Below are 16,778 nucleotides of genomic sequence, written 5' to 3'. Positions count from 1 at the left end.
CACATGGAGAGACAGTGAGAGGCTCTTGGGCCACATGGAGAGACAGTGAGAGGCGCTTAGGCCACATGGAGAGACAGTGACAGGAGCCTGTTCCACATGGGGAGCGAGTGGGGAGCTTGGGCAACATGGAGAGGGAGTGGGGAGCTTGGGCCACATGGGGAGCGAGTGGGGAGTTGTTGCCACATAGGGAGAGAGCGTTAGGATCTTGCGCCACATGGGGAGAGAGTGGGGAGCTTCGGCCACATCAGGAGCGAGTGGGGAGCTTGGGCCGCATGGGGAGAGAGTGGGGAGCTTGGGCCACATGGGAAGCAAGTGGGGAGCTTTGGCCACATGGGGAGTGATTGCAGAGCTTGGGCAACATGGGGAGACAGCGGGGATCTTGGGCTACATGGGGAGAGAGTGGGGAGCTTGGGCCCCATGGAGGAGAGAGTGGGGAGCTTGGGCCACATGGAGAGACAGTGAGAGGAGTTTGTGTCACATGGGGAACAAATGGGAGCTTGACCCACACAGGGAACAAGTGGGGAGCTTGGGCCACATGGGGAACAAGTGGGGAGCTTGGGCCACATGGGGAGCGAGTGGGAAGCTTGGGCCATATGGGGAGAGAGTGGGGAGCTTGGGCAGCATGAAGAAAGAGTGGAGAGCTTGGGCCACATGGGAAGCGAGTGGGGAGCTTGGGCCACATGGGGAGCGAGTGGGGAGCTTGGGCCACATGGGGAGCGAGCGGGGAGCTTGGGCCACATGGGGAGAGAGTGGGGATCTTAGAAAACATGGGGAGAGAGTGGTGAGCTTGGTCCGCAAGGGGAGACAGTGGGGAGCTTGGGCCACACGAAGAGGGAGTGGGGAGCTTGGGCCACATGGGGAGCAAGCAGGGATCTTGGGGCACATGGGGAGAGAGTGGGGAGCTGGGGCCACATAGGGAGAGAGCGTTAGGATCTTGCGCCATATGGGGAGAGAGTGGGGAGCTTCGGCCACATCAGGAGCGAGTGGGGAGCTTGGGCCGCATGGGGAGAGAGTGGGGAGCTTGGGCCACATGGGAAGCAAGTGGGGAGCTTTGGCCACATGGGGAGTGATTGCAGAGCTTGGGCAACATGGGGAGACAGCGGGGATCTTGGGCTACATGGGGAGAGAGTGGGGAGCTTGGGCCCCATGGGGGAGAGAGTGGGGAGCTTGGGCCACATGGAGAGACAGTGAGAGGAGCTTGTGTCACATGGGGAACAAATGGGGAGCTTGGCCCACACAGGGAACAAGTGGGGAGCTTGGGCCACATGGGGAACAAGTGGGGAGCTTGGGCCACATGGGGAGCGAGTGGGAAGCTTGGGCCATATGGGGAGAGAGTGGGGAGCTTGGGCAGCATGAAGAAAGAGTGGAGAGCTTGGGCCACATGGGAAGCGAGTGGGGAGCTTGGGCCACATGGGGAGCGAGTGGGGAGCTTGGGCTACATGGGGAGCGAGTGGGGAGCTTGGGCCACATGGGGAGAGGGTGGGGGTCTTAGAAAACATGGGGAGAGAGTGGTGAGCTTGGTCCGCAAGGGGAGACAGTGGGGAGCTTGGGCCACATGAGGAGGGAGTGGGGAGCTTGGGCCACATGGGGAGCAAGCGGGGATCTTGGGGCACATGGGGAGAGAGTGGGGAGCTTAGGCCACATGCATGGGGAGAGAGTGGGGAGCTTGGCCCGCATGGGGAGCGAGTGGGGAGCTTGGGCTGCATGGGGAGAGAGTGTTAGGATCTTGCGCCGCATGTGGAGTGAGTGAGGAAGTTGGTCCACATGGGGATAGAGTGGGGAACTTGGGTCACATGGGGAGAGAGTATTTGGATCTTGGGCCACATGGCGGGAGAGTGGGGAACTTGGGCCACATGCGGGGAGAGAGTGGGGAGCTTAGGCCACATGCGGGGAGAGTGTTAGGATCTTGGGCCACATGGGGAGAGAGTGGGGAGCATGGGCCACATGGGGAGCGAGTGGGGAGCGAGTGGGGAGCTTGGGCCACGTGAGGAGCTTGGGCCACATGGGGAGCGAGTGGGGAGCTTGGGTCACATTGGGAGCAAGTGGGGAGCTTCGGCCGCATTGGGGAGCGAGTGGGGAGCTTGGGCCGCATGGGGAAAGAGTGGGGAGGTTGGGCCGCATGGGGAGACAGTGGGGATCTTGGGTCATATGAGGAGCGAGTGGGGAGCTTGGGCCACATGGGGAGGTTGGGCCACATGGGGAGCTTTGGTCACATGGGGAGCTTGGGCCACATGGGGAGAGAATGGGGAGCTTGGGCCACATGAGGAGAGAGTGGGGAACTAGGGCCAAATGGGGAATGAGTGGGAAGCTGGGGCCACATGGGGAGAGAGCGTTAGGATCTTGCACCACATGGGGAGAGAGTGGGGAGCTTTGGCCACATGGGGAGTGATTGGGGAGCTTGGGCAACATGGGGAGACAGCAGGGATCTTGGGCTACATGGGGAGAGAATGGGGAGCTTGGGCACCATGGGGAGAGAGTGGGGAGCTTGGGCCACATGGAGAGACAGTGAGAGGAGCTTGTGTCACATGGGGAACAAATGAGGAGCTTGGCTCACACAGGGAACAAGTGGGGAGATTGGGCCACATGGGGAGCGAGTGGGGAGCTTGGGCCACATGGGGGACACGTGGGGAGCTTTGGCCACATGGGGAGCGAGTGGGAAGCTTGGGCCATATGGGGAGAGAGTGGGGAGCTTGGGCAGCATGGGGAGAGAGCGGGGAGCTTGGGCCACATGGGAAGCAAGTGGGGAGCTTTGGCCACATGGGGAGTGATTGTGGAGCTTGGGCAACATGGGGAGACTGCGTGGATCTTGGGCTACATGGGGAGAGAGTGGGGAGCTTGGGCCCCATGGGGAGAGAGTGGGGAGCTTGGGCCACATGGAGAGACAGTGAGAGGAGCTTGTCACATGGGGAACAAATGGGGAGCTTGGCCCACACAGGGAACAAGTGGGGAGCTTTGGCCACATGGGGAGTGATTGGGGAGCTTGGGCAACATGGGGAACAAGTGGGAAGCTTGGGGGCCACATCCAGAGAGAGTGGGGAGCTTGGGCCACATGGGGAGAGAGTGGGGAGCTTGGGCCACATGGGAAGCAAGTGGGGAGCTTTGGCCACATGGGGAGTGATTGCGGAGCTTGGGCAACATGGCGAGACAGCGAGGATCTTGGGCTACATGGGGAGAGAGTGGGGAGCTTGGGCCCCATGGAGAGAGAGTGGGGAGCTTGGGCCACATGGAGAGACAGTGAGAGGAGCTTGTGTCACATGGGGAACAAATGAGGAGCTTGGCTCACACAGGGAACAAGTGGGGAGATTGGGCCACATGGGGAGCGAGTGGGGAGCTTGGGCCACATGGGGAACACGTGGGGAGCTTTGGCCACATGGGGAGCGAGTGGGAAGCTTGGGCCATATGGGGAGAGAGTGGGGAGCTTGGGCAGCATGAAGAAAGAGTGGAGAGCTTGGGCCACAAGGGAAGCGAGTGCGGAGCTTGGGCCACATGGGAAGTGAGTGGGGAGCTTGGGCCACATGGGGAGAGAGTGGGGAACTAGGGCCAAATGGGGAATGAGTGGGAAGCTGGGGCCACATGGGGAGAGAGCGTTAGGATCTTGCACCACATGGGGAGAGAGTGGGGAGCTTTGGCCACATGGGGAGTGATTGGGGAGCTTGGGCAACATGGGGAGACAGCAGGGATCTTGGGCTACATGGGGAGAGAGTGGGGAGCTTGGGCACCATGGGGAGAGAGTGGGGAGCTTGGGCCACATGGAGAGACAGTGAGAGGAGGTTGTGTTACATGGGGAACAAATGGGGAGCTTGTGCCACACGGGGAACAAGTGTGGAGCTTGGGCCATATGGGGAGAGAGTGAGAGGAGCTTGTCACATGGGGAACAAATGGGGAGCTTGGGCAACATGGGGAACAAGTGGGAAGCTTGGGCCACATCCAGAGAGAGTGGGGAGCTTGGGCCGCATGGGGAGAGAGTGGGGAGCTTGGGCCACATGGGAAGCAAGTGGGGCGCTTTGGCCACATGGGGAGTGATTGCGGAGCTTGGGCAACATGGCGAGACAGCGAGGATCTTGGGCTACATGGGGAGAGAGTGGGGAGCTTGGGCCCCATGGAGAGAGAGTGGGGAGCTTGGGCCACATGGAGAGACAGTGAGAGGAGCTTGTGTCACATGGGGAACAAATGAGAAGCTTGGCTCACACAGGGAACAAGTGGGGAGATTGGGCCACATGGGGAGCGAGTGGGGAGCTTGGGCCACATGGGGAACACGTGGGGAGCTTTGGGCACATGGGGAGCGAGTGGGAAGCTTGGGCCATATGGGGAGAGAGTGGGGAGCTTGGGCAGCATGAAGAAAGAGTGGAGAGCTTGGGCCACAAGGGAAGCGAGTGCGGAGCTTGGGCCACATGGGAAGTGAGTGGGGAGCTTGGGCCACATGGGGAGAGAGTGGGGAGCTTAGGACACATGGGGAGAGAGTGGTGAGCTTGGTCAGCAAGGGGAGACAGTGGGGAGCTTGGGTCACATGGGAAGGGAGTGGGGACTTGGGCCACACGGGGAGCGAGCAGGGAGCTTGGGCCACATGGGGAGAGAGTGGGGAGCTTAGGCCACATGGGGAGAGAGTGGGGAGCTTGGTCCGCATGGGAGCGAGTGGGGATCTTGGTCCGCATGGGGAGCGAGTGGGAAGCTTAGGCCACATGGAGAGAAAGTGATAAGCATGGGCGGCATGGGGAGTGAGTGGGGAGCTTGGGCTGCATGGGGAGAGAGTGTTAGGATCTTGGGCCGCATGTGGAGTGAGTGGGGAACTTGGTCCACATGGGGATAGAGTGGGGAACTTGGGCCACTTGGGGAGAGAGTGTTTGGATCTTGGGCCACATGGTGAGAGAGTGGGGAACTTGGGCCACATGGGGGAGAGAGTGGGGAGCTTGGGCCACATGGAGGAGAGTGTTAGGATCTTGGGCCACATGGGGAGAGAGTGGGGAGCTTGGGCCACATGGGGAGCGAGTGGGGAGCGAGTGGGGAGCTTGGGCCACGTGGGGAGCTTGGGCCACATGGGGAAAGAGTGGGGAGCTTGGGCCGCATGGGGAGACAGTGGGGATCTTGGGCCATATGAGGAGCGAGTGGGGAGCTTGGGCCACATGGGGAGCTTGGGCCACAAGGGGAGTGAATGGGGAGCTTGGGCCACATGGGGAGCTTGGGCCACATGGGGAGCTTTGGTCACATGGGGAGCTTGGGTCACATAGGGAGAGAGTGGGAACCTAGGGCAACATGGGGAATGAGTGGGAAGCTGGGGCCACATGGGGAGATAGCGTTAGGATCTTGTGCCACATGGGGAGAGAGTGGGGAGCTTGGGCCACATGGGAAGCAAGTGGGGAGCTTTGGCCACATGGGGAGTGATTGGGGAGCTTGGGCAATATGGGGAGACAGCGGGGATCTTGGGCTACATGGGGAGAGAGTGGGGAGCTTGGGCCCCATGGGGAGAGAGTGGGGAGCTTGGGCCACATGGAGAGACAGTGAGAGGAGGATGTGTCACATGTGGAACAAATGGGGAGCTTGGGCCACACGGGGAACAAGTGGGGAGCTTGGGCCATATGGGGAGAGAGTGGGCAGCACGGGCCGCATGGGGAGAGAGTGGGGAGCTTGGGCCACATGGGAAGCAAGTGGGGAGCTTTGGCCACATGGGGAGTGATTGCAGAGCTTGGGCAACATGGGGAGAGAGTGGGGAGCTTGGGCCACATGGAGAGACAGTGATTGGAGCTTGTGTCACATGGGGAACAAATGGGGAGCTTGGCCCACACATTGAACAAGTGGGGAGCTTTGGCCACATGGGGAGCGAGTGGGAAGCTTGGGCCACATGGGGAACAAGTGGGGAGCTTTGGCCACATGGGGAGTGATTGGGGAGCTTGGGCAACATGGGGAGACAGCGGGGATCTTGGGCTACATGGGGAGAGAGTGGGGAGCTTGGGCCCCATGGGGAGAGATTTGGGAGCTTGGGCCACATGGAGAGACAGTGAGAGGAGGTTGTGTCACATGGGGAACAAATGGGGAGCTTGGGCCACACAGGGAACAAGTGGGAAGCTTGGGCCACATCAAGCGAGAGTGGGCAGCTTGGGCCGCATGGGGAGAGAGCAGGGAGCTTGGGCCACATGTGAAGCAAGTGGGGAGCTTTGGCCACATGGGGAGTGATTGTGGAGCTTGGGCAACATGGGGAGACTGCGTGGATCTTGGGCTACATAGGGAGAGAGTGGGGAGCTTGGGCCCCATGGGGAGAGAGTGGGGAGCTTGGGCCCCATGGGGAGAGAGTGGGGAGCTTGGGCCACATGGAGAGACAGTGAGAGGAGCTTGTCACATGGGGAACAAATGGGGAGCTTGGCCCACACAGGGAACAAGTGGGGAGCTTTGGCCACATGGGGAGTGATTGGGGAGCTTGGGCAACATGGGGAGACAGCGGGGATCTTGGGCTACATGGGGAGAGAGTGGGGAGCTTGGGCCCCATGGGGAGAGATTTGGGAGCTTGGGCCACATGGAGAGAGAGTGAGAGGAGGTTGTGTCACATGGGGAACAAATGGGGAGCTTCGGCCACACGGGGAACAAGTGGGAAGCTTGGGCTACATCCAGAGAGAGTGGGGAGCTTGGGCCGCATGGGGAGAGAGTGGGGAGCTTGGGCCACATGGGAAGCAAGTGGGGAGCTTTGGCCACATGGGGAGTGATTGCGGAGCTTGGGCAACATGGTGAGACAGTGAGGATCTTGGGCTACATGGGGAGAGAGTGGGGTGCTTGGGCCCCATCGGGAGAGAGTGGGGAGCTTGGGCCACATGGAGAGACAGTGAGAGGAGCTTGTGTCACATGGGGAACAAATGGGGAGCTTGGCTCACACAGGGAACAAGTGGGGAGATTGGGCCACATGGAGAGCGAGTGGGGAGCTTGGGCCACATGGGGAACAAGTGGGGAGCTTGGGCCACATGGGGAGCGAGTGGGAAGCTTGGGCCATATGGGGAGAGAGTGGGGAGCTTGGGCAGCATGAAGAAAGAGTGGAGAGCTTGGGCCACAAGGGAAGCGAGTGCGGAGCTTGGGCCACATGGGAAGTGAGTGGGGAGCTTGGGCCACATGGGGAGAGAGTGGGGAGCTTAGGACACATGGGGAGAGAGTGGTGAGCTTGGTCAGCAAGGGGAGACAGTGGGGAGCTTGGGCCACATGGGAAGGGAGTGGGGAGCTTGGGCCACACGGGGAGCGAGCGGGGAGCTTGGGCCACATGGGGAGAGAGTGGGGAGCTTAGGCCACATGGGGAGAGAGTGGGGAGCTTGGTCCGCATGGGAGCGAGTGGGGAGCTTGGTCCTCATGGGGAGCAAGTGGGAAGCTTAGGCCACATGGAGAGACAGTGATAAGCATGGGCGGCATGGGGAGTGAGTGGGGAGCTTGGGCTGCATGGGGAGAGAGTGTTAGGATCTTGGGCCGCATGTGGAGTGAGTGGGGAACTTGGTCCACATGGGGATAGAGTGGGGAACCTGGGCCACATGGGGAGAGAGTGTTTGGATCTTGGGCCACATGGTGAGAGAGTGGGGAACTTGGGCCACATGGGGGAGAGAGTGGGGAGCTTGGGCCACATGGAGGAGAGTGTTAGGATCTTGGGCCACATGGGGAGAGAGTGGGGAGCTTGGACCACATGGGGAGCGAGTGGGGAGCGAGTGGGGAGCTTGGGCCACGTGGGGAGCTTGGGCCACATGGGGAGCGAGTGGGGAGCTTGGGCCACATGGGGAAAGAGTGGGGAGCTTGGGCCGCATGGGGAGACAGTGGGGATCTTGGGCCATATGAGGAGCGAGTGGGGAGCTTGGGCCACATGGGGAGCTTGGGCCACAAGGGGAGTGAATGGGGAGCTTGGGCCACATGGGGAGCTTGGGCCACATGGGGAGCTTTGGTCACATGGGGAGCTTGGGCCCCATGGGGAGCTTGGGCCTCATGGGGAGCTTGGGCCACATGGGAAGCAAGTGGGGAACTAGGGCAACATGGGGAGTGATTGGGGAGCTTGGGCAACATGGGGAGATAGCGGGGATCTTGGGCTACATGGGGAGAGAGTGGGGAGCTTGGGCCCCATGGGGAGAGAGTGGGGAGCTTGGGCCACATGGAGAGACAGTGAGAGGAGGATGTGTCACATGGGGAACAAATGGGGAGCTTGGGCCACACGGGGAACAAGTGGGGAGCTTGGACCATATGGGGAGAGAGTGGGCAGCATGGGCCGCATGGGGAGAGAGTGGGGAGCTTGGGCCACATGGGAAGCAAGTGGGGAGCTTTGGCCACATGGGGAGTGATTGCAGAGCTTGGGCAACATGGGGAGAGAGTGGGGAGCTTGGGCCACATGGAGAGACAGTGATTGGAGCTTGTGTCACATGGGGAACAAATGGGGAGCTTGGCCCACACAGGGAACAAGTGGGGAGCTTTGGCCACATGGGGAGCGAGTGGGAAGCTTGGGCCACATGGGGAACAAGTGGGGAGCTTTGGCCACATGTGGAGTGATTGGGGAGCTTGGGCAACATGGGGAGACAGCGGGGATCTTGGGCTACATGGGGAGAGAGTGGGGAGCTTGGGCCCCATGGGGAGAGATTTGGGAGCTTGGGCCACATGGAGAGACAGTGAGAGGAGGTTGTGTCACATGGGGAACAAATGGGGAGCTTGGGCCACACGGGGAACAAGTGGGAAGCTTGGGCCACATCAAGAGAGAGTGGGGAGCTTGGGCCGCATGGGGAGAGAGTGGGGAGCTTGGGCCACATGGGAAGCAAGTGGGGAGCTTTGGCCACATGGGGAGTGATTGCGGAGCTTGGGCAACATATCGAGACAGCGAGGATCTTGGGCTACATGGGGAGAGAGTGGGGAGTTTGGGCCCCATGGGGAGAGAGTGGGGAGCTTGGGCCACATGGAGAGACAGTGAGAGGAGCTTGTGTCACATGGGGAACAAATGGGGAGCTTGGCTCACACAGGGAACAAGTGGGGAGATTGGGCCACATGGGGAGCGAGTGGGGAGCTTGGGCCACATGGGGAACAAGTGGGAAGCTTGGGCCACATGGGGAGCGAGTGGGATGCTTGGGCCATATGGTGGGAGAGTGGGGAGCTTGGGCAGCATGAAGAAAGAGTGGAGAGCTTGGGCCACAAGGGAAGGGAGTGCGGAGCTTGGGCCACATGGGAAGTGAGTGGGGAGCTTAGGCCACATGGGGAGAGAGTGGGGAGCTTAGGACACATGGGGAGAGAGTGGTGAGCTTGGTCAGCAAGGGGAGACAGTGGGGAGCTTGGGCCACATGGGAAGGGAGTGGGGAGCTTGGGCCACACGGGGAGCGAGCGGGGAGCTTGGGCCACATGGGGAGAGAGTGGGGAGCTTAGGCCACATGGGGAGAGAGTGGGGAGCTTGGTCCGCATCGGAGCGAGTGGGGAGCTTGGTCCGCATGGGGAGCGAGTGGGAAGCTTAGGCCACATGGAGAGACAGTGATAAGCATGGGTGGCATGGGGAGTGAGTGGGGAGCTTGGGCTGCATGGGGAGAGAGTGTTAGGATCTTGGGCCGCATGTGGAGTGAGTGGGGAACTTGGTCCACATGGGGATAGAGTGGGGAACTTGGGCCACATGAGGAGAGAGTGTTTGGATCTTGGGCCACATGGTGAGAGAGTGGGGAACTTGGGCCACATGGGGGGAGAGAGTGGGGAGCTTGGGCCACATGGAGGAGCGTGTTAGGATCTTGGGCCACATGGGAGAGAGTGGGGAGCTTGGGCCACATGGGGAGCGAGTGGGGAGCGAGTGGGGAGCTTGGGCCACGTGGGGAGCTTGGGCCACATGGGGAGCGAGTGGGGAGCTTGGGCCACATGGGGAAAGAGTGGGGAGCTTGGGCCGCATGGGGAGACAGTGGGGATCTTGGGCCATATGAGGAGCGAGTGGGGAGCTTGGGCCACATGGGGAGCTTGGGCCACATGGGGAGCTTGGGCCACATGGGGAGCTTTGGTCACATGGGGAGCTTGGGCCACATGGGGAGCTTGGGTCACATGGGGAGAGAGTGGGGAACTAGGGCAACATGGGGAATGAGTGGGAAGCTGGGGCCACATGGGGAGATAGCGTTAGGATCTTGTGCCACATGGGGAGAGAGTGGGGAGCTTGGGCCACATGGGAAGCAAGTGGGGAGCTTTGGCCACATGGGGAGTGATTGGGGAGCTTGGGCAACATGGGGAGACAGCGGGGATCTTGGGCTACATGGGGAGAGAGTGGGGAGCTTGGGCCCCATGGGGAGAGAGTGGGGAGCTTGGGCCACATGGAGAGACAGTGAGAGGAGGATGTGTCACATGGGGAACAAATGGGGAGCTTGGGCCACACGGGGAACAAGTGGGGAGCTTGGGCCATATGGGGAGAGAGTGGGCAGCATGGGCCGCATGGGGAGAGAGTGGGGAGCTTGGGCCACATAGGAAGCAAGTGGGGAGCTTTGGCCACATGGGGAGTGATTGCAGAGCTTGGGCAACATGGGGAGAGAGTGGGGAGCTTGGGCCACATGGAGACACAGTGATTGGAGCTTGTGTCACATGGGGAACAAATGGGGAGCTTGGCCCACACAGGGAACAAGTGGGGTGCTTTGGCCACATGGGGAGCGAGTGGGAAGCTTGGGCCACATGGGGAACAAGTGTGGAGCTTGGGCCACATGGGGAGTGAGTGGGAAGCTCGGGCCATATTGGGAGAGAGTGGGGAGCTTGGGCCGCATGGGGAGTGAGTGGAGAGCTTGGGCCACATGGGGAGGGAGTGGGGAGCTTGGGCTACATGGGGAGAGAGTGGGGAGCTTAGGCCACATGGGGAGAGAGTGGGGAGCTTGAACCACATGGAGAGACAGTGATTGGAGCTTGTGTCACATGGGGAACAAATGGGGAGCTTGGTCCACACAGGGAACAAGTGTGGAGCTTGGGCCACATGGGGAGTGAGTGGGAAGCTCGGGCCATATTGGGAGAGAGTGGGGAGCTTGGGCCGCATGGGGAGTGAGTGGAGAGCTTGGGCCACATGGGGAGGGAGTGGGGAGCTTGGGCTACATGGGGAGAGAGTGGGGAGCTTAGGCCACATGGGGAGAGAGTGGGGAGCTTGGGCCACATGGAGAGACAGTGATTGGAGCTTGTGTCACATGGGGAACAAATGGGGAGCTTGGTCCACACAGGGAACAAGTGGGGAGCTTTGGCCACATGGGGAGCGAGTGGGAAGCTTGGGCCACATGGGGAACAAGTGTGGAGCTTGGGCCACATGGGGAGTGAGTGGGAAGCTCGGGCCATATGGGGAGAGAGTGGGGAGCTTGGGCCGCATGGGGAGAGAGTGGGGAGCTTGGGCAGCATGAGGAAAGAGTGGAGAGCATGGGCCACATGGGAAGCGAGTGGGGAGCTTGGGCCACATGGGGAGTGAGTGGAGAGCTTGGGCCACATGGGCGGGGAGTGGGGAGCTTGGGCTACATGGGGAGAGAGTGGGGAGCTTAGGCCACATGGGGAGAGAGTGGGGAGCTTGGTCCGCATGGGGAGCGAGTGGGGAGCTTAGGCCACATGGAGAGACAGTGGTAAGCATGGGCCGCATGGGGAGCAAGTGGGGAGCTTCGGCTGCATGGGGAGAGAGTGTTAGGATCTTGGGCCGCATGTGGAGTGAGTGGGGAACTTGTTCCACATGGGTATAGAGTGGGGAACTTGGGCCGCATGGGAGGGGGAGAGTGAGGAGCTTGAGCCACATGGAGGAGAGTTTTAGGATCTTGGCCCACATGGGGAGAGAGTGGGGAGCTTGGGCCACATGGGGAGCGAGTGGGGAGCTTGGGCCACGTGGGGAGCAAGTGGGGAGCAAGTGGGTTAAAACCTATGCCTACCTTGGGCTACCATTCTACAGTGCCCCTAAATCCTCACAATACTATGCCTACCTCAAAGCAAAGATTATGTGACGATGGCTGGTATTGAGGGGATTCATCAGCAGGGTCAGTGGAAGGACTTTTGGAGGTGTACGCCAAAGCAATTGTGCCATGTATATTATATGGCTTTGAAACTGTTCCTGAAAATCGCATGGGCTGGTTAGACAAATTAGAAGGAAAAAAAAACTTAGGCCATTTCTGAACTCACGCACGACCGTTCCTGTGATGGCTTTGAGAAAGAATGGAACTAGGCACTACCGCCTTATATACTATCAGGAAACTAACTTTTGAAAAAAGTTATTACTAAAAATAAACCAAGTTAGTGCCACAATAGCTACCCCTGATACACTTTCTGTGCCCAAAGGACATGCATATTACAGAATGGGTAACGAAGCACATCTTGAATTGGCCGACTCTGTACAAGGCTATGTGGCGAATATTGGCCTACCCCTGACAGGCCGTAGATGTTGGTTTTTATTTATATAAACTAAAGCTCCAGTCACAGGAAGGACATCGGCTGAGATGCATTGCTGTAGCAGAGAATAGCCAGCGTTATGAGGAGTATGCTACACAATGCTTCGAATATCAGAAGCCGCGCAGTTACCTGATTAAGGCATGGTCCTACACACTCAGATGCTTCATCATGCACCTGCGACTAAATATTTTGCTGGTTTTGGAACATACTGGCACCTGGCAGAACATACCAGGTGAAAGAAGACTGTGTCGTTTATAGGCCAAATCTATAGAAACTGGTGGGAGCGTATACAAGGCAAAACGCAAATAGTGACAGGGCCAATTCCATAGAATAAGAGAGGATTCCTGACACTGATGCGCCTATGTATATTAACTTGAAAGGGTTTAATCCAAATATTTAACCTAATCATTTAATCTATATGCACTTACTAATGACTGGTGAGATTTGTAGTATATGATCTGTTGGAGGAGGATTTTAATAGAGATGTTTTTATGAGTGATCATTATTTGTTGTTTTAACTCTTTTGTATCTAGTGTGAGGATTTGTATGCAAAAGGCTTCATTTTATTCGCCATACGCATTAAATAAAAAATAAAAAAAAACAGGCTCTTGTTCAATATAGCAGGACTCTGGCTACCGATGCAAGAGGCCCTTATGCTAATGCAAACCAGTCACAACTTCTTTGTTGCCCATCACTCCACTATTTACTCGGTGGTCTAGTGCTCCCTAGAATGTGCCAAAACTAAATCCAATTAGAAAATAGCCTGAAATGCTGCGACAAATGACAAAAGCTGGCCCTAGAAATGGCCAAATCTTCATGCTAGTAGGATTTCCATAGCTAGTGTTTCTTTTCACGTTTAGGGCATTGCACCTGCATCCCAAACAGTAAATTGAGTACCTATGACGTGGGCACCTCGAGGGAAACCAGGTAAATAGCCTGGATAGCTCAGGGCGACACGCTCGCCTTGGAAGAAAGACGTTGCGGAGCAACACAGGTTCGATCCCCGGGTCCGCACTTAAAAACCTCTGGGCATTAAGCGCGTTATAAATAACCAATTATATAATATAAACTTTGGGTACCCTTGACCAACCTTAGAGAAATCACCATTACCTGCGGTTTGTCAGTGATCAACATAAATAGAGCGATAATCAAATCCATTGTGTACTGTGCTTTGAAACGACAAGTTGAGGCTGTGTAGTGAACTTTGTTTCTCCATACAGGAGATAACCCTCCCCCTCTTCTCTCTCTGCAGGAGTGTAAATTGCTGAGGAAAGGGACAGTATTGGTGGCTGACAACGTCATATGGCCCGGTGCGCCTGACTTTCTGCGTTACGTGCGCACCTGCGGCCGCTTTGATTGCACAAACTACCCGTCCCACCTGGAGTACATGACCATGGAGGATGCCTTGGAGAAAGCCGTCTACAGGGGATGAATGCATTATGCTCTGCCAAACCAAGTGTCGTTATTGTGGGAGAAGTCTTTCTATTATTTTTATTATTTGCGTATTTATTGAGGACACACCTAATTCGGGAAGCAACAGAGTACTTTACAAGTCATAGGGGGAAGTACATGGCGAGTGAAGTATCTCACCAGGGCTCAATACAAGGGAGCTAACAACAGGATAGGGGGAGGGCAGGCAATTTGGTAGCAATGGATCTACAAGGAACCAGGGAGGAGTAGGTTGCCCAGTCACAGGTAGGGTGGGGAGTGGAGGGTGTGTGGACCTTGGTATTAAGGCAGAGAGGAGCCTAGTCCATCTTCTACATTCGAAACCCCCCTGCGTAGGCCATGTAGTTAGTACTTGGACCCTCCCCTAACCACCCCCAATTCTCCCAGAGTGTCGGTCATCGTAAGTTATCTGGTACCCAGGTAGCTCTTCCAACTGCAACTCCTGGAACCTATTGGAGGGAACCTTTCATAATAGGCATGCAGTCCAGCACTCACTCTGGCATCACAGGTAAGGGCTCACCTACACACAAAGAAGGGATACAAGACACTACAGTGACTAATATGAGAAACAGAAAGTTCTGCTGTTTTCCCGCAATTCCAATTCATGTCTCAGGCACCTGGGAGTGGCCTGCGTGCAGCTGGATAACATATCTTAGTACCAACCACAAGGTGGTGCTGTTGTGTTCTTCAGAATGAGAATCTGTGGAGACAGGCAGCCAATCATCAAGAAATTTAACAATATAACTATCTGTCTACCTGTAGACACCCACACACCCACACACACACATATGCATGTAGCTTTATCATCATGTAGAAATGTGAATGTGTGTGTATCAACACACACGCATGTAGCTATCTGCCTGGATGTATTGTTTGATTTGGTATTTATAATGCGCCAATACACAAGTGTTTCTAGACGCAACAAGAGAAGGGATTGGAAACCGGGGACAAGACAAGATAAACGATCCTACAAGGCCTTGCATCATTCGGATCGTGCGAGTGCGTCAATGAGAAGTGCAGGGGAAGTGCAACAAGGGAGTGGGTGCAGGTAGAAGTGCATGAGTGCAGCAGGGCTCTGAATGATGTGCGTGGGGAGGGCAGGGCAGATATAAACATATATGTAGCGATTGATTTGTGGACGCATCAGAGCTCTTTGCCGTGACAGGGCATGCCCTTGACACACTGGTCACGCGGCAAATCGGGACTCTGTAAGGCAGGAGCCTGCCACCTGCGGCTCTCCAGATGTTTGGGACTACAACTCCCATGATAACGCACTATTGGCTATGCTGGGAAGGGCTGATGGGGGTTGTAGTCCAAAACAACTGCAGAGCCACTTTTATAAGGCGTATGCATGAACCTATGCTTTGCCCAGTGTGACCATTAAAAAAAACACAAAACAATGTTTAGGTACCGATAGTTGAACCATCTGTAATACAAACTTTAGAAATTAACTTTAATTAAATGGAGTATTTTTTTGTGCTGAAAGCTTAAACTCTTCAAGTGAAGCTATATATATTCTAATTCAATTTAAAGGACATATTCTCTTTCACCGTTCCATCACAGTTCCTCCATGGTTTCAATAAAGGAAGTGCAAAACAGGTGGTCCTTTGGGCATGGGCGGATGTGTACCTGGGCGGGAACCACTCGTAGCCTGGGTGGGACTTGACTACATCATAATGCCTCCTGAATGGAGTTTGTGGAAGTGGCAGCTGAGACTATAACACTGTAGCAGTAGTGGCAGATTTTAAGGATGTCGAATGACTGATCCTTCGTCGACGGAAGGCCTGGGGTGAAAAGTGCAAGCAAGATGTCTTTGGTGGCGAAATTTGTTGTAAGAAGTAAACTTGCCAAATTGGGACTGTGCATTTAAGTTAAGTTTGTGTTCTTAAACTGTTCCATTAATGTAACCAGGGCTTCAGTTCACTGTTTGGGAGAAGACGGCCTATTATGCCATCACAAAAAATTGCAATCCTGCTTCTCGGATGAAATCGGGACCATTTCTATGTTTATTCGGCATAAAACTATGAACATTCTATCAAAAAAGTGGACATAAATCGATCTGTCGAATCCCAAAACACTTCTATGATTCATTTTGTAGGAGTAAATGACTTCTGTGACAAAAACACTGTGTAAACTTAGATGTCCAGTGGAATTGTTCTGTTTATCAAGCAATCGTTTTTGTTAAAGTCCTGATTGGCCCACAGTGGGTGACGTGATAGACCCAGGAGATGTTTTGGGAGAATTAAAATTCCATCCACATGTTTAAGAATAATGTAACTGGACGTTATGATTTAAACATGATGCACTCCATGAAAGTCTTTACGTCCCCGACTCCCTGTTTTTAGAAATGTGCAAAATGTGTTCTGTACTTTAAAGATTCTAAAAAAGTGCTGAACCAAAGCACTGAGCATCATCACAAGTAAATGAGCACTAGTTGCTGGCAAGCAAATGGCCTCTCTGTGTTGTGTTCTTATTTGTCCATGTATATCTTGCAGATGTGCCTAATCAAATGAATTCTGTCAAGTTCCCAATGGATACAGAAATTCAAGTTTTTTCTCATTTCCTTTTGTCGTTGGTTCTGTTTCTCCGCTCTTTAGCTTTTGTCAGTTCACCGTACATGCAGTGTACATACCAATAACTCTGACCGCTATTAAAACTGAAAGTGTTTGATTATGAAGAAGCTAGATTTATTTTTTTTTGTATCTAGGAACAATCCCTCTGGAAAAAAAAGAAAACTTGGTTTGTAGGAGTAGGGCTTGGGCGAATCCTTTCAAAACTGAAATTTACCCAGGAAATTTACCAAGGAAATTTCGCTCTGGTCAATTTCGCCCACGGCTCCCATCTCCCATTATACGCTGCCTTAATAGACAAGATTGTGAGCCAGTATGAATTTCCAAGCAGTGGTTGGAAGCTCAGGGGTTCCAAAGAGAGTCTCTTTGACTATTTGCCAGGCATATTAGCCAGTTTAAATTCCAGAGCAGTCA

General features: G+C 55.8%; 1 protein-coding gene across 2 annotated transcripts in view; it reads left to right on the top strand.

Annotated features, from left to right (window-relative positions):
* COMT (catechol-O-methyltransferase) overlaps positions 1 to 16,246 on the top strand; it is a 187,701-nt gene extending 171,455 nt beyond the window's left edge. For both annotated transcript variants that reach the window (XM_069620038.1, XM_069620039.1), the window contains exon 5: positions 13,598 to 16,246. In XM_069620038.1, the coding sequence (XP_069476139.1) occupies positions 13,598 to 13,777 (180 nt within the window). In that variant the 3' untranslated portion in view covers positions 13,778 to 16,246. The remainder of the gene's footprint in view (positions 1 to 13,597) is intronic.
* The last annotated feature ends 532 nt before the right edge of the window (positions 16,247 to 16,778 follow it).

Source organism: Ambystoma mexicanum, chromosome 10, assembly GCF_040938575.1.
Source record: "Ambystoma mexicanum isolate Mex_15411 chromosome 10, UKY_AmexF1_1, whole genome shotgun sequence".
NCBI classification, from domain to species: Eukaryota; Metazoa; Chordata; class Amphibia; order Caudata; family Ambystomatidae; genus Ambystoma; species Ambystoma mexicanum.
Note: the sequence above shows the minus strand (reverse complement) of the source record. Positions and strands in the feature narration are given on the sequence as shown.